The sequence below is a fragment of the Orbicella franksi genome, chromosome 8, assembly GCF_964199315.1.
Source record: "Orbicella franksi chromosome 8, jaOrbFran1.1, whole genome shotgun sequence".
In the NCBI taxonomy this organism is placed as follows: Eukaryota; Metazoa; Cnidaria; class Anthozoa; order Scleractinia; family Merulinidae; genus Orbicella; species Orbicella franksi.
Genome location: NC_138152.1, coordinates 16,143,253 through 16,165,715, shown reverse-complemented (window position 1 = coordinate 16,165,715; position 22,463 = coordinate 16,143,253). Strand labels below are relative to the sequence as shown.

Below are 22,463 nucleotides of genomic sequence, written 5' to 3'. Positions count from 1 at the left end.
CGGAATCTTAAACCACAAAATTGCTTTTGTTTGCAGAAAACTTAATTACCTAGCCTAGTAGCTGATGCAGCGATATTTTGCTTTCATCGCTGTGCTCCCCTAGGATTGTTACGTAACTCTAGTTATTCCTCTTTGGACAGAACTTTTTTATTTTTTTTTTTTCTTATCTCTTCAACAAATGGGGAATCTCCCTTCGGAAGTTCAAAAATATTCGCGAATATTCTACCGATCCGGCCGGAACCTCAAAAATATTTTAGAACTGTTAATTTAACTTAGAGGGCTTAAAATGTTGCCTTCAAGGTAACCAAAATAAGACGATGACGTCAAATTTGTGTAAGCTAATATATATATATACAATAAACAGCCACCACATCTTGGAATTTTCGAGTTTTCCAAAGATGACTCAAACTAATCAAAATAAGAAAAACAATGCTACAACGTCCTCAAAATGGAAGATAAGTGTACGAAAGAATCGATCAGCATCTTTAGATCCAGACCCGGCTTTCTTGATGAAGTTTGTATGACCTGTTCACTTGTCTGAACTGTTAGACATCTTCTTCCAAGTTCCCGTCTTGATCTCTGCACGGTACAGGTCTGCAATCGAGAGTCTGAAGATATAACACATACAAAGCCAATCATTGCAAGCTTACAGCGGCTAGAGCACCAATTAAACCCATTTCCCTGATTACCCCTCGGTCGTGTTCTATGAGGATCAACTATATTTCTTGTTGGGTGGGTTCTTTTCGTGTTCTATTGGAAAAAAAATCGTTTTCGGTTGGTTTGGTTGATCGACTTGCTATACCGGCCTCAAAGTAGGTTGAAACGGTGGAAAGAGCATTCCCAGGAGTTACCTCGTTTCAACCGAAAAGGGTTGGAAAAGTGTTCCATTGAGAAACGTCAACCGTATCATCCCAAAGCGGTTGCGATTAAAACGGTTAATCCCAATAGAACCCGACCCTAGTCTCGTGCACTCATGCTAGTTAGACTCGATTTCCGCCGCTCTCTTGATTCCGGTGTACGGTCTTTCATCAAAGTCATTTCTTAATACTCTAAGTCATGCTTGATTAGTGACATCGATATCGACACTCGGCAGATGCAAATTACTGTAATGATTCTGTGGCTGCGTGACAAGGACGTGGGACTCTTCACGCGCACTTCGGCCTTCCGGAAAAGTAACAACCATGGAGATTTCAGCGTCTGTTCCATATGTTGGCATCGCTGCACTTGCATTTGTTGTCATTTATCTTCTCTTGAAGCGACTTCCAAAGGGACAAAAGTGCGAGAAGTCCACCAATTTAGGAACAGTTGTCCTACATCAGTTTGCGCCGTACGATGTGGTGGTGAGTGCAAGTCCTCCGTGCTTAAAGTTGGAAACTTTCCTTCGCATGACAAAGATCCCGTACGAAAATGAATATGGTTTAATGTTTTCCAGAAAAGGGAAAATGCCATGGATCGAGCTCAATGGACAAGAAGTTGCTGACTCAAATTTCTGCATTCAGTTTCTAAACAAAGAATTCCAAGTGGATATTGATTCTCATTTGAGCGCCAAAGAGAAAGCCATAGCTCACAGTGTACGAACCATGTTGGAGGAAAACACTTATTGGTAGGTGTTAAGTTTTTACATTGGTCGTTTTCCTGGTTATTATGCTGTGGGTTTTGTGATAGTTGTTGTAAAGACTTTAGTGCATGACTGTCACACAACACAAGAGATAGGGGGTCAAAACATGATCCATTTCGTGGACCTGGTCCATGGGAAAATTTTAGCTTGGTTTGTAAAACACAGAATGAACCAGCTTTTAAGCCAACTCGCGCGTGACACAGCGCAAATTTTTACAGCAATCATAATTTACGAATAATCATCAAGCTTATTTTGGTGGAACACTCGACCTGTTTTGATTTTTACTACTGATACTGAGCAATGAGTTCTAAAAAAACTGAATGTGTTATGCACATGTGCACAGTACTTCATGGGTAAAGAACTATGCAAAATCAATTTGCATTGTTAATTGATATATCAATATCGCTGTAGATCGCTTGTGAGTTCCAAAATCAATATTAAATTGACTCTTTTTTAACATTAAACCCATTAGCCGTATTCTTGGAACGACTAGTGGGTTCAGTTTTCCAATAATCAATTCATTATTGCATTCTTGAAACGACTAGCGGGTTTAATATTCAAATAACCAATTCATTAATGTAACCTTGAGGCGTACGCTTCACTTGGTTTGATTCTAATATTGGGGAAGTCAGGAACCCAGTACGTTGCCATGGAAACAAAACTGTTAAGCCCGTATTGTGGAACACATTTAGCAGAATTTTACTGCTGCAAAGAATCAAACATTTCTGATACAAATTGGCTGAGATATCTTTCTTCATCATATTTGATCAAATTTGGTTGAGTGTATGACGTCATCACTTGACTAATTTGCATATTTTAAGAACTGGAATATTTCTGGAACGAAACGAGATATTTGAAAATAGTAAACAGCATTTTTCTTCTCATACAGATTACTTGTTTACGTTTAAAACTCGTTTTGATAAGAAAGATGCGATTTTCGTCATAGTACCACTTTAGAGCACGTAATCTGCTGAGAGAACGTCTGGTGTGACCTCTGGCCTATTTCCCTGGTCGAACACGCTTGAAATAACAATCTCATATGGCAGCAAGTACAAATTTAACATAATAAGCAATAGAAACATTCGTACTTCCTTATTATTGGGACATTTCTGCCGGAGTTCTAAACAATAACATTGTTTCCTTTTTCATTGTAAGTTGTGGCTCACTGTGTTGTGGTTCACTTATCGTGGTTAGGTGCGTGCGGCCCCAAAGGGTATGGTTTTCAGCCGTTTTGGTAATAAATAGGGTATGGTTTTTGCACTGTAGTCTTGAATTGGGTATGTTGTTTAAAAGAACTGGCACTTTTTCATCATTATCGATAAGACCATAAGCAAAAGCCCTTCAAAACCTATGTTTAGGGCAACTGTGTCAGCCGCAACTGTCATAAGGGACTGTGCAATAATTACCTGGAGGGCGGGGAGGCTGGGAAATGGGTGAAGTATGCCCCAACACTAAGTCACACCCCTAGACTACGAGTAGTCCGTCTTTCGCTTAGTCCGTCGTGCGTGACGCGAAAGAAATTCGCGAGAAAAAAATGGCCGCGCGAAATCCTGGGGGCTAGGAGCGCGCGAAAGGAGGGACTACCGCCTAAGCCCAAGAGTTTGCCCTTTCACGGCCGAGTGATTTTTTGGTGTAGGGTTTCTCATCTTGACGTCCTCTTATTATCGCCTGTTATCAATAGCCCTGGGAAATCTGAATAAAATCGCTCTACTCTACTCTTCAAGTAGCCAGGCAAAAACATATGCCGTGAGAAGTATATCTTCGTTCAGTGCTCGTTCAGCGAAACTGTCAAAGAAGTTTTAAAAAGAAGACGGTGAATGAGGCCTGTTGTAACGATTTTCGCTGCGTCTAAAAGCTATTGCAGAGTTTAAAAGTTATTGCAGAGTTCTTGGTTGAAACAGAGTTTCAACCGAGAATTTACATTATACATTATACATTATACATAGGAGATCATCCAATTTCAGGTGAATGTCCGGTGTCAAGTGAGAGTCCGGTTCAATCTTTCAAATGGACGGCAGAAAGGCCAAGCTCAGTGAATTTATATTCGCTGACTTAGACGATGCTGTTGAGCGGCGAAATCACTAACACGCTCGCAGTCGGGGTGGAGGCAGAAAGCTTTGCCAAACAAAACACTGGATAAATTTAAATCTTTCCAAAGCGCCTGTTGGCAGATTCGCAAGAACATCACGGCTTGCGAAGCGCGATTCCAACGCTTCGATTTGCTCTGGTACCGCTTCGATTTGCTCCGGTTCCAAAACATTCCTGCAAGACGTCACAGGTATCTCGAATGTTGACAACACGTTGTCAACGCTCCTAACATAAGCCAATCATATTTTTGCGTTGTGAGAGCAACGCATAATTCAAACTCTTGAGCTTAGGCGGTAGTCCCTCCTTTCGCGTGCTCCTCGCCTCCAGGATTTCGCGCGGCCATTTTTTTCTCGCGGTTTTCTTTCGCGTCACGCACGACGGACTAAGCGAAAGAGGGACTACTCGTAGTCTATCACACCCCCTTCCCATTAAGCAAAAATTAATTTCAACCCTCCCCCCCCCCGCTCACATAATGAAAATATTAAGGCTAAACCTCTCCCCCCCCCCCTCCCCCTTGAAAAAGTCTCCCCCATTGATTCCCTCATACCTAGTTTACTTGTTGGAGTTCTTCCTCCGGTACATGATCACTTCAAATGAAGAGGGCAATTTTCCCTCGTTGAACAATCCCTTTATCTGGACAATTAGGAGAAACTTGTCGATCTGGTCTCCAGTGGACGTTGCCTTAGTGAATGGTAAATACTTTCCAGGCGAAGTGGCATCTAGGGTTGGAACTGGAGAACGTTGGACTGAGACACCTCTTGTCACTCCCGACTCCTCTTGGGAGATTTTTTGTCGGTCATGTGATGTGACCATTGGACTTTAGTCACCATGTGTTCAAGTAAGCGAGTTTTTTGAATCGCAGGAGTTTGTCAAAAGTTGTTATTGTGCTGTTCGTTTAGCTCGAAGCAAACAGTTCGGTAAGTTAACATTTCGCCTTTGCTATTCAAAGAAGCATTTGGAACTTAATACCTTTTAGTAATTTTCAGAAAACCTCACTCTTTCGTATACATTCACACACGTATGCCTTTGATGGAAGCGAAGAGTTCTATTCAAGTTGTTGTGACTTTGTTCCTCTACCGAGGCCGTGCGGTCGATATGTACCTTTTGAGCTTGAGCCCATTGTGAACTGTGAGTTTTCGACGTTTGTTTTGAGAGGAAATAAAGACAGGTACTACGGTACTGACGCCTCTTGTCCAACCTTCATTAAGGCATCCGTCGCACGTTGGAGTGCAGGAAAACTTAAGGTACTCAAGGAAGTACGAACATGGTCTTCTTTCAAACAAGGCATTCCCACACATATTAAATTTCCCCCTCTCTCTTGTTGTCATTCTCTTTTATGCCCCCCCATAATGCACAGTCCCTAAACAGGGTATCGAATTTTTGGTCAGGTTTATAAATAGGGTAGGGAAAATTGCAGATTTGGTCATAAGGGTAAGGGTTTTGGGAAACGGGCCACACCTCCCCCTCCCCCCCCCCAAAAAAAGAAAAAATTCTAGGAGTACCCCCGGGCCCTGTTGTACTTCACTGTGTTGTAGTTCACAGTGTTGTGGTTCACTGTGTTGTGGCTCACTGCATCGTGGTTGCCCTGTTATAGTTGTAGGCTTTTGAACTGATAGATCCTGTGTAGCTTGCCTGTGTGGCATGTTTTCTTGTTATTGCCTGCGAGGTTTTGCCGGCGTTAAGGGGATATGGTACCCTTATATATGGCGATGTTCATGAAAAACTCAATTTCTTGGAAATACCAGACTTAACACCCTTGAGGACTTGTCAAAAAAACTCTGAAACGATCTTGCCGAATTTTCTTCGAGATGAGTGTGAAATTTAAGGAAAGTACACAGTGGTATAAGTTTTTTCACGTAGTAACGGCCATGGCAACCACTGTTTGCTATAGGAACGTGACCAAAAATATAGTTTAGTTTTAACAAATATGAACGAAACTATTTAGAAAAAACTTCAAAGACATGAACAATTCGATTGGTATGATTAGTTGTAAAAAGCTTTGCCATCACAGGCTCATTCATTTCCCTTATGAAAAGGAATATTTCCCACAACTGCGGTAACTTTTTCAAAATAGAACAACCATTCCACCCCCTCCCCCGAGATCCAGTCTGCACCCCCCTGCTATTTGTGGCTCGTTAAATGCTTAATACTTCGCGTAAGAAACTTAAAGTGCATTTTTCTCAAAAGTTTACTTTTGTACCGACTGACTTCGCGCCAACATTTCTACTTAAAGGGAGAATTCCCGAAACTTGGGCTCATCAAAGACCAATAGTGTCGTGATGTTTTAAACCAAAAAAATCGTAACATTTTAACGTCTGTCACGTGACATGAGATGATTTGTCCACTGGGTGTGGTAAAAATAAGGTTATTTCCAAATAAAGCCTGTAAAAAAGCCCTGAAAATAAGAGTTAACCGTCAAAACTTAGGTTCATTGCACAGAACAAAACAGAAACTTACACGATATGCTTATTTGACAGTCAAATCTTGTTTTGTAAAAGAGCAGGAAGTGTTGACGTCAATACTATAAAACACTACTTCAAAAGGCTGTGGCTGGTTTCCATAGCAACCATTTTGAGTAAAGCTCTAGAAATTTCATTTCTCTTCTTGAGTGCAATAGCACACAATTGATCTTTCTTCACCATATTTAAACAAACTCTTTGGTCCATTTGAGTGTACCATACCACCTTAAGTGCCTTTGAACTGATAATATTTGTGTAGCTCGCCGGCGTGGCTTTTAAACTGATAACGCCTGTGTGGTTTGTCTGCGTGGCTAATTTTGTATCAGAGGCGTGCCAGCGTAGTAACTTTGAATTGATAATTACTGGGTGGCCTGCCTGCTTGGCGAATTCTTTGTTCTGATAATGCCTAACGGGCTTTTCTGCGTGGTGATTTTTTTTTTGTACTGATATATTCTTGAGAGGCTCGCCGGTATGGCGAATTTGTACCTGTGTCTGGTGTTGTGATTTTCTTCAGTTAGAACTAGAGTAGCGATCAGGGTGAGTAACTCCTGTTGGTATACCGCATATCTCGGTAGCCACTAGACGTTCCGCAATCAGACGCTTTGAAGTCGCTCCCTCTTGGTCTGGAGCCCCGGTACAATTAGACTTCCTAGTTTTTGTCGTTATCATTTAACTACTGTGTAGGTGAAATCCCTATTCGAAGCTCTTCATTGCACGTATGGTGGGACTTAAAAGAAAGATCGTCTCATCCAATGATAAATTTTCTGGAATTAGGAAAACTCTGAGTGGAATTTTGAAATCCGGCTAAGGGAATCAAGCCGAGACTCTTAAGAGCTAACTGGGGCTTCCGGCCAAGCTACACGATAGTGGCTGTTAATTGGAGGGACGCAAGCTATTACAGTGTTGTGTTACAGTATTATTTTTCGTTTTAGTATTATACGGATACGGATATTTATGGATTTAGTAAAGATTGTGAAGAGGAGAGTTACGAGGAGCCGATACTGAGGAGTGAATAAACGATTTGGGGGTGGACAGCTAGATCAAGCCCGACCTGCTCATTGGGTGGGAGGGTGGGTCGCCAACCTCTTCACTTTCGCGGCCTCGAGTAGAGTGATGAGGTGGAACATGGTTTATGTTGAGGTTTATTATTGAGTTGAAATCTCGGTTTGATCAGTCTTCGTTTTGAGTCACAACCCCTTCCTTTTTGTTGCTCATTTTTTCCCTGACGCCCTGGTACAAGCAGAAGACCTGCATCTTTTCTTTGAAACATGACGTAACTTATCCAAAGTACATGAACTGAACAAGTAAGATAGCCACCAGCCACCACATAGAATAGGAACGATTAAGTTCATTAAGGACAAAGACTTATTTCGCTTAAAATAATATACCGACCGCAGACTAATTGGCCGAGAGCACGTCAATTATCACCAACAGTACAAAATGTTGAAATTGAGTGCAGAGAGTTGGAATTAAATTGCATGTACATTGTGTATTGCTAACAAGCAATCAAGTGATTTTTCGCGCGCAATTTGGGATAAAAAAATACACTTTTAACTTTTTCAAAGACTTCGACGTCTTTGAAAATTTACTTGTGCTTATTTATTCCAAATTGCACTCAAAATCATTTGATCATCTACAATTATTGCTTACATGTACTTATACCCTTGCCACAGTCCACGGTCCACCCTTCACACTGACAGGTAAAATTTCCCTTCGGAAATCATAGATAAACTTTAGGTGTTCTATGGGTCGGACAAAGTGGTTTATCGACTATAGGTCCTCACGGGTCGTCGATGGAATTGATCCACGGGGGTGGTCGATGGACTGGGTCAACAGGGGTGGCCCATGGACTGGGTCTGCAGTGTTGGTCCCTGAACTAGGTTCACATAGGCAGTCTATGAAATGGATCCAGTGGGATGGTCCTTGAACTGTCATCACTGTGGTCCAGGGACTGGGTCCACAGAGTGTGTCCGTGAACTGGATTTACATAGGCAGTCTATGGAATGGATCCAGCGGGATGGTCGTTGAACTGTGGTCCAGAGACTAGGTCAACAAGGGTGATCCATGGACTGGGTTCATAGATAGAAATCATATCAAATTTTGCAAATGATCTCTTCCAACAACGAACTTTTAGATACTGTTAAGCTCTCAACAACTTATTTCGGTCATTACGGTCGTTCAAATTGATTGTACCGCATTTTCTCGATTAAACGCCCCCGGCGTTTATTTCAAACTCGGGATCAGGGCCAGGGATTTATTTGACTTTTGCAGTTTATTCGAGCCGGGAGGTTATTCGAGTTTTCATTCGGTATTTTTGAGAGCAAAATATCTTATACTTATACCTAAAGTTTATTATGTCTTGATTATAAATTCCTCGAGGGTCTTAACTATTTAGGAATCTAACTGGGACACCGGCATTTATTCGGGCCCCAGCTTTTAATCGAGAAAGTATGTTAACTTCTATGGCCGCCTCAGGAGGGCCGCCTTAGAATGATACAATTCTACTACCAACTTCAGCAAACTTCTCGTTTTCATTTTTGGAAGATATCGGAAAAATCTTCCTTAATTTCTGAAGGTTAGCAAAAGACGATTTACCTCCAGGAAGTGTCAGGTCCATCTGGCAATTTTCCGGGAATAAATCGTAAATCGTGAACGTTTGAACATTTCGCCTTTTTCTATGTATTATAAAATAGTCATCTTTAAATGAAAAGTAAATATTTGTTCAAGTTCCAAAACATCTGGAAAAGACAACTTGCAGGATAAGTAGTCCCCAGTTTAGAATTTGAGGACGATTAACTCATCCCATATTCTTTTTGATTGTTACGCCCGTCGACAGGACCATGGTATACTTCCGTTGGTGTTCTGACTATGCACCAGTCCTCCGAGAGAGGTGGTTCGGCCATCTTGTCTTTCCAGTAAAACATCTGGTATTTTACATGTGGCAAAGAAAATGCAAAAAGGATCTGTGGGCGCATGGCGTTGGTCGACACTCGGAGCCTGATGTGTATGGAATAGGAGAGAAAGATTTGCTTGCGGTTTCAGAAATTTTGGGCCACAAGAAATTCCTGTTTGGAGAGAAGCCTTGTCTAGCAGATGCAGCACTGTTTGCTTTTATCGCTGCGATCGCCTGGGATTGTCCCGAAAGTCCTTTTGCATTACTCACCAAGTCTAAGGCAAAGAATCTTGACGAACACGCCAAGTGAATGAAGGAACTGTATTATCCAGATTGGGATGAAATTATTTCAAAGAAACATAAATCTGGTTAAGACCATAACCACATGCTGTCTTAGACTTTCCACCCTCAGGCTTTTCCTCCTAAGAAGAGACGGGATAGCCTGTTCCAGACATTCAGTTAGTTGGGTAGCAGCGAATTTCAGTCTACTGGTAATTAGCTTAACTTTGTTTACTTCCCTTTTTTCTGTGCATGTCTGTATTTCTTTGTTTTGTGTCCCTGACCTAAACATGTAGAATAGCACCCCTTTTGTTTTCCGTTTCTACTCTATGAAATTGTAATTTTTATAACTCTGGGGTGAAATATAAGTTCTTGTAGTAGTTGCTGTTTGTTGTTGTTTTCTGTTGTTGTTGTTGTTGTTGCTGCAGCGCTCTATGCTTTTCTCTCCGCGGTTCCCAATTTACTGAACGTCGGTTACTATAGAGTGGATGATCTAGTTGTGAGGAAGTTGAGGTTATTTTTCTAATTGTCTTGGAGACTGTTATACAAAAACGAAGCGGTGATTAACTGGATCAATGCTGTACCGCGCTTATGCCAAGTTACGAATCAGGCTTAGTTCTTGTAAGGGACCGATCCAGCTTTGGACCTGAACAATTCCTAAACCGAGCCTCCATCTTTAATCTTTAATCATTATTGATACACTGTAAAAAATTCATCGGGTACAATTAATTCCAATAAAATGTCTAAGATCCTAAACCTAAAAATCTAATCCTAACATTATATTAACTTACAACAGTATTCTACTTATAAACCTGATTTCCATGAACGCCGTGTGTTTAAAAATTATGACAGAGAAAGCGATTAAATTGATTTAATGAACCAAACTCTCTAATGTTACAGGGTAAACTGTTTCAAAGGGTTGCGCCGCTGTAACTAAAACTATTTTTCATGTAGTTAGTTCTCGGAAATGGAAAAACGAGTTTGTTAACCGAGTCGCTCAGAACATAATTTGATTCATTTCGAGTTACAAATTTAGAAGTGAGATATTCGGAAACCAGACCGTTTAAAGACTTGAAAACCATTAGGGCTTTCTGAATTTGACGTTGAGATTGCAAGTCTTTTCAGCTCAGTTTGTGAAACAAGGAATCGACATCAACGTCATAGCCCGATGAAGTTATTACTAGTGCAGCAGGGTTTCGTAGCTTTTGTAGCTTGTTAGAAAATCCATTTTTCCAAAAGGATCGGATCAGCATCATAGGGGGTACAGACAGAGAGTCTCGTGTGAGCAAAAAGCCCATCTGATTTGAGTGGTTGACCGGTACCCTGGACCAGCCTCGTGTAAAAAAAGAGCATAAAACACGCAAAGTTAAAGACTTGCAACTAACAAACCGAGCAAAAGATAGGGACTCAGATTTTGAGTGTGCTTGTAAACTCTAACTTTTTAAACTTTTCTCTCTCCCCAGTTATATTTCCCTGAAAAGATTATAATCCTCGGCGAGAGGACTTAAGTATAACGTAGGTTCTGTGTATAAGTATACAAGAGGCCGTTTTCACTCTACAAGACGAAGATAATTCACTTCCGGGCACTAAAATCGGCTTTGTTAGCTTGCAAGTGGAAAACAAAGGCTTCTTTCAAGAAACCTTGTGAAGATAAAAATTGAAACTAAAGGGAAAAGAAATTAAAGGGGAAGGAAGTCCCGTCCCTCCCAATGTAGGTTTAAATGAGATGACACGGGTAAAACACAGACACATTCACAAAAAAGAACTAATTAAAACCGAGTAAAAAAAAAAAAAAAAAAACAGCGAGTACTTTCTTTTGCCCCTCAAGCTCACTGCACGGAAACTTGCCGAATATTCAGTTTGCTTGTACAAGGCGGACACCAATGTATTGTCCTGAAAATGGACAAAAGAAAAGGTCACTAGAACAGACGATTTTTTCAAAAGCGCTGATAGACCACCGGTCATATCCAGACGAACTGTGGCGAAACTGTGGATTTTAAGTTTAGAAAATGTCTTTGAAGTACAAAAAAACAAAACAAAAAACAGGCACAAAACAAAATAACAGCCGGTAACAAAACAATTTGCCAGAATATCTTCTCATTGCAAAGTGAATACGATCACAATGACAAATATCCGTCCCTGACAATAGCATTATAGAGGGGAATGAATGGGGTGTAACTGATGAATTTAGCAGAATTATAAACTCAAAGCTGACAAACAGAAAGGAAGATTCGAACGAAAACTGAAACCGCGCACGAAAGGCCTCTGTCACCCAAACTATAAGTGATCGGTGTTACAATGTGATCGAGGGGAAAAGCACGTGCTGAACCTTTTCAGTGGGCAACAGAAACAATGCACATGGCTCTGAGACCTGATAACAGCTGTTACAATAATAAAACAACAGCAGTTTTCAAGAGCTCCTACACTTCTGGAGTTTCAGCCGTGAGCCTTGACTTGGGAGGTGAGACTTGAAATCAAAGCTTTCACCTGAGATCATATTTTCCTTAATTCTCATTTCACTTGTGAATCAAAACAACCACGTTGGCAAATCATATCCTAACACGTAGTTCAAAAATAATCTTTCTGGCGAGAAAAGTATCTACAGTTTCCACAATAAGAAAGCAAGTTCTCGGGGGCCGAATGAACTGGACGTTTAGCTAATAAGCAGTGACAGACACAACATGGCAAGCCAATGATGGCCAAAAATAACACTTTTACGTGCTTGAAGATTTGGAACTGCCCCCAAACGTGATGACCTTAAACCCCAAAAGGGATTTGTGTGTGAGGGTGTAGGGCGGGAGGAGAGGTACTTTCCGAAACATTTGGCGAGGGAGTGTTTATACAGAGTTAGACCAAATGTTTGATTTTCTGTGCGCTATTACAGACCTTTAAAATCATATTAGTACACGTCTCTAAACAAGGCCTCAGGTACTCAGGAGAACGGCGTCAAATTAATAACGGAGAAACGTAATAATTCCCGGCCAAAGTGCAAAATAAATACTATTTTATACCAGCAATTTTTAAATTTATTCTCCTTTAGACTAATGCGGCTAAAAAACCATACCCTTTAGTACCTGCACATCACTATATGGCTAAATAATAAAGGTATCCCCCGCTCCGAACCTCAAACACCAGTGTGGCATAACAAGCAGAAAAAAATCTGCTCAGATTGTTTTCATCGAGACAGTGAATAATGAGCCAAAAACGGACGATTGACCAAGTTTTCAGCCCATTTTTGGACTGACCGATAGTGGAAATAAATCAGGGAATTCAACAGCACCTAAAAATTTATTGCACAGTTTGACAGCTTTCATAAGCACTGAAAACAGTGAAACTTTTTTTTCGTGGCAGAATGCCAGACTGTTGCCGTGATATGAATTCAGGGGAGTGGTGCGTTGAGTCGAGTATTCGGTATCACAACACACTTAACGAACAACAAACAGTGTTTCCCGGACCTACTGAAATATCAAAAAACAGCAGGAGCCTTGGTGACGATTGAAGAAATATAAAATGACAACACTTAGTTGTTCAGTTTACACTTTTAATATCGACGAGGGCGGGATTAGGAGACACCGGTGGAGAACATGCTACAGCTTCCCTATACAGCTTTCATTGCATTTGTCTAGAGTTTGTTTATTTATTTATTCATTTGATTTCAACGGACATTTTTGTCTTTCTGGAATTTAATGTCCCAACATTTGCATACCACCGGCTCATCAAGCAACAAAGAACTTGTAATTTTGTGATCCCGAGGGAAAACCCGCGTCTCAAAAAGCTCCTCGCTTCGACTAGGTAGATAACTCATTCCTCATGTTTACATTTTGATCATTCTTAGACGTTATCGACCGAGATAACACCTAAACACCCAATGATCTGACTGAATTTATTCTCCAAATACACTCATGTTGATGCTGAAATGCTATATGTACACAAACAAGACCAGGCGACCGCCACGGATGACGATCCTTCAGACATGCTGGTTTCTATGTTTCCACACCGCAAGGATAAAGAGAAAATCCTTCTCTCAGTGCATTTTTTTTTCCTGTATAAGATGAATAAGTATTAAATATTCGCCACTGAAATATAGCAGACCTTCTAATCTCACACGAAAATGACCCTTACTTCATGGTCATGTGACGCTTGTTAATATGACATATGCCATCTAGGGGTCTTTATACACATCAAGCTCAGCTCATGCAATTAAGTCGACAAATCCTTCTGTACATATTGTACAGCACCATTCAAAGTCAACGTTTCGGAGTTCCACGAGGGTTGTCTATCCTCAACGGGAAACCCTTTACAGTGGCAATCTTGCCAAAGGGATTTTTTAAAAATATATGTGTAGATATCTCGAACAAAAACAAGCGACCTGCCGGGAAGCAATACTATTACTAACAACATGGCGTTTTACATTCAAGGCACTACCGCCATTCGTAAGAAATTGGCTACTTTAAAAAGCAAGATACAGGCAGCGGATAAAAGAGCAGAGAAGGCCAAAGAAAGCCTGCATCATGTGGAAGGAAGTTTCAATAGAATTATGGGCTTGAAAGCGAAATTGGAAGATCAAATCTGCAAGCGAGACTCGCAACGGGACAGAATCGAAACGCTTATCGCCAGCCTACAAAGCAAATGGAAAGCGCTGATTCGATTTCGCGAAGAGACAAATAACACCGGGCCCAAAGAGAAACATGGTGGCCAACACACTCGCGAAATCGATACGAAGATTGCGACATTCACAAAGCAAGCGAAAATCGCTGAGAGGAAATATAAAGCGAACGTTGACAGAGAACACGCTTTGCTCGGAAAAACGGTAAGGGCTCGAGAACGGTGCACACGTTCAGAGACAAGCACAAGGGAGCTACATGAACAATTATTAGATATGCAGGAACGAGTGTACGTCTTGGAACAGCGGCAACGATCTCGAAACGCTCGTGAACTGCAAATCGAACTCTTGGAGGACAAGGTAAAGCGAACGCTTGCACGAGCTCAAGAACGCGAAAACTTGGAAGCTTATCTCGAGAATCGAATCATAGACTTGGAAGATCAAATCGAAATGTACACACAGAGAAAGAAGCGGGCGTTAAGTGTTCTTGCCGAAAGAGACAATCACAAGTCGATGGAACAGTGGACGATAACATTGTGGCTTCGAAGATCTAGTCTTGTTAATGGCACGTCAATTTCCAATTTCGTTAACTCAAACAGCAGAACCGCAAAAGATGAGAAAATCCTTTAATCTTAAAAATCCGTCGACTTATCTACACAAAGAGGATTAACGCCCAAAGACATATAAAAATGTCCAGCCGCGAGTGTGTTTTATTTTGATTTTGATATCTCAAGAGAATGCGAGTGTCGCCTATCTTGTCAAAATGTCCTACAACAGCGCCGAAGAAAAAGCTAATTTGATGTAAATCCATGCTTTATTGCACTCATTCGGTGTAAAATAAGATCCTGAACCATGACGTGATCATTGAAATAAAAAGCTAATGACTCTGCTAACTCGACGTCGCTCAAGTGTGATATTTTCCGTGTGTTTTCTGAAAGACCTGGAACTCTGTGACCCTACAAGCTTTTGAAATTCTTGTTCCTCTAAAGAAGAAATTTAATGCATCGACGACAAATGCAGACTGCAAGAACAAATGCTCACCAGGACAAGAAAAACAAAGAAATGAATAACGGCAAGGTGTAGCTTACATAGAAAACACGACTTTCAATAAGTGATGATTCACCAAGAAGTGTTGATTTGTAGTATTTCAAATGAGTATTGCATTTCAAGTATGATTTTTGAATACGTTCATATTTCCTATCTTTTAAAACCAATTTACCTTTATTGTGTCCTGATTTGAAGAAGACAAAAGAAAAAAAAAAAAAGTTAAACAAAAAAACTCCAACTTAATTGTGTTAAAAATACAATTTCATTGTCGAAGGAACAAAAGACTTCAACAAATATCAACAGAAGAGCCCTAATGATGCCAAATTACAGAGCTAATCCTTTGTTTTTCGCTACACTTAAAATGGAATGAAAGAGAAAACTGTTTCAATCAATTAGGGGAAAAAGACACGAATAAAAACCACTTAGTGAGTTGCACTTGAACTTCAGTTTCATGTCTTGTGTGGTCAACACTGATTGTGATCGAGTTGCATGACCTGTGGACCAAATCGTGACTAACTCCTTTATGCTCCACTGGATTCTCTTTGCAAATAATTTTGAATGGGGCAAAAAAGAAAAATCTCAGAAAATTTGTAAGTTGCTTCACTGAAATTCCATATCACGTAAAGACAATACGTAATTTATAAAAATAGTTAAAGGAACGAATTGGGACGTAGAGACCCTTAGCCTTGCGAAAAATTGAGACTCCGAGACAGCTTCGTAGAAAAATCGAGACTGCGAGACGCACATAACCGCTAAAAAACGAGACTGCGAGATCCGTGAAATTCGACTAAAATTTTACGAGACCCAGAGTTTTTGAAGGACCATTCGCCACCCCTTATCAAGAAGTAGATTTTGCAAATCAGTTATCAAAGCCGGGACCAATAAAATCAAACCAGTTTGAAAGATTAAAAAAATACAAATTAAAAAAAAATCATAAGTGAATTGAAAGAAGAATTAGATACATAGATAAACTAGAAATAGACATTTACGAAACATAATAATTATTAAAAGATTCACACCGCCTGAAGTGGACTGTTATATCGCATATATTTCATTCAGTCAAAATAATATATTCAACTCACGATTTTCAGTTAGCAGTTCACTTTAAGGAAAAAAAAAAAAAAATTAAAAAAATGAAGAACACTCTGCACTCCGCGTTTTCGGAACAGTCGTCGATAGGCACTGATTCAAGACAAGGTGATTGGCAATAAAACGGGGTACTCTATTGGAGTGGATTCTTAAACGGGTAACAGGTGAGTATGACGGCCCCTAAAGTCGGTCTTCAAACTAGCTGTCTTCTTGAGCAATCGTTTCCCAAAGTATACGTGACTATTAGGTCGTCGGTAGACGTAATGTTTACTGAAGACTTCAGATACAACATAACTGTTTAATTATCTGTTCTTAAAAGATAGACTGAGGAAAATGTCATCTGAGGTTTTTAGGGAATGCAGGACTTGGTTGAAGCCGAACTCGCAAATTTCTCTCGTGACCCTAACTCAACCGTGATATCGTAGTGAATACTTAATCGCCCCTTAAACCTAAGTTGATCCGGATATTACGGGGAAAAAAGGTTAAGCATGCGTTATCTCTAAAGTGTAAACCAATATTTATCATACTAATTTGGCACAAGAACGCAACAGCTAAAAGTCCTTGACATATTTTAGAAAAACAGAGAGAGGTCGGATACACTCTTTTTTTCTATGGGAATATATGTTATAAGAATTTCGAGGTTGAAATTTCCGAAATTCTAAGCATATTGTTAAGAAAAACACACAGGCTGAAATTTTGAAAAGAATGTATTTTTATGTGTTGAAAATTTTTACATACGATACAATTGCATGTTTTTAAGTAAACAGTATATAAAGTTTTTCTTTTCTCTAACCTAAAAAAAAAAAAAAATAGCCAAAAAAGAAAACAACAACAACAACACTTCAACAGCAGCACAAACCATGTGTGCGATGGTAATATCATTTCTGCACGAGGTTGTGTGCCATACCAGGCGTTATTGTTTGTGATCTGGCTCCAAAATCAACGCCAACAAGGGCTAATAAAACGGGAATGTCATATGCTATAATCTAGGAATGTTCACAAGAATATTATCAGCCTAAAATCGGCAGAAAAATGTAATTATTCAGCTCGGGCCAGAAAAAAAAAACAAAACAAAACAAAAAAACAAATTCTTAGATGGTGTATATGGGCGTCCGTTTTGTTAGCTGCATCACAATATTTCGTGTATAAAATAGGAAACATTAATTATTTTGACGTGAGGAACAAACAGGAATAAAGCTTCTTGCCATGTCATGTTTAGAAAAGCAATCCTTCGTAATTTATCGGAAGTAAAGATAATTTAGTTGAAAACTTATCTAAGCACGGCAATTATAATCAGCTTAATTGTTTGATGAGTCTTTTTGTCGTACAACTCGGCATACCTTCCAAACTTGTGCCAATTATTTGCTCGTAATTACATTGTAACTCTCTCCGTGCGTAATAGGGAACTTACTTATTCCACCAATCATAATTTCCTCTTGTTATTTCCGTGGCAATACGAATCGGACGTCGATACGAATTGTATTGGGCCCAGGAATGTTATCGATCACGTAAGGACTCCATAAGATTGATTATTAGTGCAAGATAAAGATATTTATACTAGTTGACCACTTAGGTCTAAAAAAAAAAAAAAAATACCGAAGGCAACAATATCGTTAGCTGGGGGCGTGAGTTTTTCCAGAGTCCTTCTAGTATAAAGGTGCCACGCTGAAAGCAACAGTTCACAGTTGGCGGACGACAGCCCCCGACTAGACTCCACAATGAACAAGTTTGTTCTGATCGCCGTGGTGGGATGTTCGCTTGGTCTTCTGATGCAAGCTGTTTTATCGGAAGGTCCATTCGAGTCAGCAGTTCAGTACGAGCAAGGAAACGATTTTCCTGTCAGGGATGAAACAAGTGACTACGTCGCCCAGGAAGATGAACTGAATGATGAGAGCGCCTTCGAAGACGAAGATGAAGAAGACGAAGACGAAGTGGATGACGAAGAAGATTCTGAAGGGTAACTAATTTTTATGTTTTACCAATGGCAATTTTGGCAATTATTGCTCTTGCCTTGTTTTTTTTCTCAGCAGCAATCCTTTGCTCACTCTTTTTGCTGTTTCATACTTCCAAACTAATGTCACCGCTGCGGCGCATTCCCTTCACTATTCGTTTGAACATAACTAATGACCTTACTTTGAATGCTTGTACAATGTTGAACAACTTTCTGTAAATGCACAAAACGTCCACTTTACAACTCTTCGAAGATTAACAAAACTGAATCCTTTCAATGAACAAAAGTATAAACATTTAATATTGCTCTGTAGGGAGACCCTTTTTATATTGCTTCGCGTTTATCCTGATTAAAGCGAATACGTGACGGGTTTATACATCAAATAGTTTAAAGTAGAGATAAGAAGAAACGTCTTAAAGCAGACATCGCTCCTTTTTAAATTTTATCACAATATAGTGTCTCTGTACCCTATTTTTGCTGCGATTCTCGCTTGTAGCCATGGCAACCTGTGGCTTGCTCAATACGAAGTAGCTGTGTAGGCGGCGGCTATTAATCGTCACTCCCTTAGCGTGGCTACATGGCAATATAATTGGCCCAAAATCTGCACATATTCTGCTCTACGTTTTAGCATCTTGAGGGTCAAATACTCCGGAGAAGATATCAATAATTCTCACTAGTTATCATGTAAATCTTTTTATGTTTGTTCACGTGCTTTGTGAAAGGAGCTTAAGTGGTTCACGGAAAAACTGAGATAAAATTTCTACGTTTTCTTTTTCAGAAACGATGAGTTACAAGAAGATCCAAGACCAAACCCGTTTTGGAGCCGCCACTGGAAGCCGAGAATCCCAATTCCACGAATTCCGAAACCAAGAATCCCGATTCCACGAATTCCGAAGCCAAGAATCCCAATTCCACGAATTCCGAAACCAAGAATCCCAATTCCACGAATTCCGAAGCCGAGAATCCCCATTCCTCGTATTCCGAAACCCAGAATACCCATCCCAAGAATTCCTAAGCCAAGGTTTCCATGGGGAAAGAAAAAGTAACACTGATCCAGCTCAGTCGACCGGTTTTAAGATTTCCTGTCAAGTAAATGGTTAGAGCGATTGTAATGGTGTTTTAAGGGATTTCTAAAAATAACACGTCACTTGCTTCGAGTATTTTGTGTTTAGATGCGTGATATATGCAGCTTTCGTATTCTTATGATATTATATATCTCAGGCCTTGCATACGGTGGCTGCGGTCACAGTACGAGCAGCAGTGAAAAACGAGCTATCCCGACCGAAACGACAGAATAACAGTCTTTTTCGCTGCAGCAAATAAAAATAGAGACAATGCTCAAGTTGTTCTGGCTTCTTCTTATCATGAATTAGCTCGAGAACTCTGAGTTTACTTGGACGATGAACAAAATGTTTGCTTGACGCGAGTGACCTATTTTTGGCCCCAAATTAAAGCTTCATATTCAGTTTTCCACCTTCTACAATCTGATATGGTTTCTGGCATTATAAATCCCTTTTCGTGAATATTCAATACCGTCTCCAGTGAGAAAACGTCCCCCCTCCCCCTCGCCCCCTCATTTCCTTTCCTGCTAACATACATTGACGTCAGATTTCGTAACGACAGTTGGACAGTGCAGTTTTTCCTGCCTACTGGTCAATTCAAATTCCAGCGCGCCAGCTGCATGCAGGGGGCAATCTTCAACCTTCTCTTCGACAATTTCAAAGTGTCGGCTCGTCGGCAGATTCTCACGCCAGCCATTTTGAAAGTCGAGAAGACCCTGCGAATGAGGTTGACACGTATATGATTGCATGATAACAGCATTCCTGTCATTTTCATAATATACTTTTCGGACTAATACGATATTTAAATGTTGTCGCTATTAATTTGAAGCTGTTTGAAGGAGATAACCTCAACTGCACTTCTCGTCTCATCCCTTGCAACCCTAAGTAGAGTATGAGTGGAAGTGGCAAACAATTGGAAATAAAATGGAGATCTTAAAATCACGCATAATTCCGCTGCTATGACCGGTCAATCTTGCGAACGTGCTAAATACAACCTTAATTTGTGGATCATGATTTCTTCTAAGCCTTCCCTACAGTTCACTGCCACTGTTACCAGGGACAAGGCAACGCCCCTTTAAATACTTGCTTCAAGTTGCTTTCACTGGACTTTTTCTTGTAGCTATTTTAACTTGACGAAAACCTCGAGTAACAACTTCATAACGTTATAATAGTTATCCTGCGAACACTAAGCCTCTTTTAAATGTTAATAGAAGTGTATACACAGCAACAACAACAACAACGTTATTTATTATTATTACTATTATTATTATTATTATTATTATTATTATTAGTTTTATCTTTATTATGACTCGCATATTTACAGTTTTACAGAAATATATACACATTGAGTTAAAAAAAAGCTTGACAATAGCAACAGCGCGAACCCGCAGGTAGCCTGGGCTAATTTAGGCGGGCCACATCTATATTTATATTAGACCATTAATACATAAATACGATTGTTATGCAAGACGGATTTACGAAACCGTTTAATACAAGTACATTTACATATTTTGCTTGACACTAGGAGCTATGGTTTACTAGAGACAAAACTAAACTATGGGTTGAAATTAATCAGGAACTAAATTTAAGAATCTGAGTCAGGGTGTCGACTTCAACATAGTCATCCCTATCTGAAAGAGTCTCAAATAAAAATCGACGATTTTTTTCGTAAAGATTTGTTTAGATAAATCTCTCTAGTCTGGAGAAATTTGAGTCCATAATATTGCTCCAGTTCTCGAAAAAGAGCGTTTGAAAATTTCCGCCTTAACTTCCTTCCGAAGATAATTTCCTTTTGCGCCATGCCTTATGTTGTACCCATGAATTTCATTTGACCTAGTGAAAAGAGCTCTGATCGATAGGCGAAGGGGCTAGTTTTTTCCCAAATATCATGCATGAGATTCACGATCGTGTCAAAATAGATCATATTTACAGGTAAAATCTTTGATTGAATGAAAAGAGGAATAGCATGAGCATCATTGGGCGTAAAATAAATCAGTCGAAGAGCTCGTTTTTGGAGGACAAGTAGTTTGCCAATGTACGACTTGGCTGCGCGACCCCATACATAAATCCCGTAGGATAAATATGGCAGAATAAGCGAGCGATAAATCATTAAAAGAGTTTCAGTGTCTTAGTCTGGCTAGAATTCCTATAGTCTTACTTATTTTCAATGGTTTCTTGAAATATCTGTCCGGCCCCTGCCTATTACTTGCTGGATGGGAAACCCATCGCCACTGGCCGTGATTAGCTATTCCTAGGCCAGAAAGGGGTTAAATTCTCTTGTTTGCTGGTTAAATTGTGTGTGATCATCCCTTTTCTCGTACCCACCACATCAAGGTGTAGACGTGTAGATATGATCGATATGGTCTTGGACCCTTATCACCCAAGTGTGTTTAGTGTTTGTAAATTTGGAGGATGGGTCAGCTCGTGAAAATTCTTAACAGGGAAAAAGTCCCGTGAAAAAAATGAAATTTCTGTCATTTCTCTTTGGACAAAAGAACAGATACGGTTTTGCCAACGACTACAACAATTGTTTCAAAAATGCCTATATGATGGTCCCAGATGAATTCTGACATATAAACTCTTTGTATGTCCCTAGACTTTACCACTTTCATCTCTCATATGTAGCTCGAGAACTCTGGGTTTACTTTGACGAGGAACAACATATTTTGTTCAAAATGACACAACTATTTTAAACACGAAATATTGTGTGCGTGATGCAAGTAAAAAACGTGGTCCATATGTATCCGACCTCTTCTTCTTCTTCTTCTTTTTTTTTTGAAATATGTTAAGGTCTTTTTGCTATTTTGTTTTTGTGCCACATCAGTATAATTGATATTGGGTTGCACTTTAGAGATCACGTATGGGTACCTTTCCGGAACAATCTAGGTTTTAAGGGGCGATTAAGTATCCGGTACGATATCGTTGAGTTAGGGTCACGAGAGAAATTTGCGAGTTCGGCTTCAACCAAGTCCTGCATTAATTCCCTCTAAACTGAGATAATTTTTTTTTTGTAGTCTATCTGTTTCATGTTATTGTCAAGTACAACCGAACCCCTATTAAGAGGCCACCTTCCGGGAAATGGGAGGCGGCCGCTTAATAGAGATTGGCGCTTAATATGCGGTTCGTCAGGAATTAGCGTGAGGCTTTGCTTAGGAAAAGCGTCAGTTTATTCAAATACTAACAATGCTTGTTACTACTCTTGCACATACTAAAGCCTATCACGACCTTCTTGATTCTCTTGGCACGAAAATACATTCTCCTTTAAACTGAACACCACAACTTTTTTTTTTTTTTTTTTACCATCGGGTGTATATTGTATTTGCTTCGTGAACATAGATAGACTCACGTCAAGAGGCAATCAGTAAAAACCTGTGT

General features: G+C 39.9%; 3 protein-coding genes across 3 annotated transcripts; all 3 read left to right on the top strand.

The window, feature by feature from the left end:
• Positions 1–351: 351 nt before the first annotated feature.
• On the top strand, positions 352–11,130 carry LOC145494816 (failed axon connections homolog). Its single transcript, XM_081474390.1, has 2 exons — positions 352–1,603; positions 9,002–11,130. Exons 1-2 carry the CDS (start codon positions 1,182–1,184, stop codon positions 9,366–9,368), a joined length of 789 nt encoding a protein of 262 aa, XP_081330516.1. The 5' UTR covers positions 352–1,181; the 3' UTR covers positions 9,369–11,130.
• On the top strand, positions 11,125–17,315 carry LOC145494814 (uncharacterized). The gene has a single exon (XM_081474387.1). It carries the CDS (start codon positions 13,737–13,739, stop codon positions 14,568–14,570), a length of 834 nt encoding a protein of 277 aa, XP_081330513.1. The 5' UTR covers positions 11,125–13,736; the 3' UTR covers positions 14,571–17,315.
• A 420-nt stretch (positions 17,316–17,735) lies between these two features.
• LOC145494833 (uncharacterized) lies at positions 17,736–20,190 on the top strand. The gene is made up of 2 exons (XM_081474408.1): positions 17,736–18,033; positions 18,806–20,190. Exons 1-2 carry the CDS (start codon positions 17,795–17,797, stop codon positions 19,071–19,073), a joined length of 507 nt encoding a protein of 168 aa, XP_081330534.1. The 5' UTR covers positions 17,736–17,794; the 3' UTR covers positions 19,074–20,190.
• Positions 20,191–22,463: the final 2,273 nt, after the last annotated feature.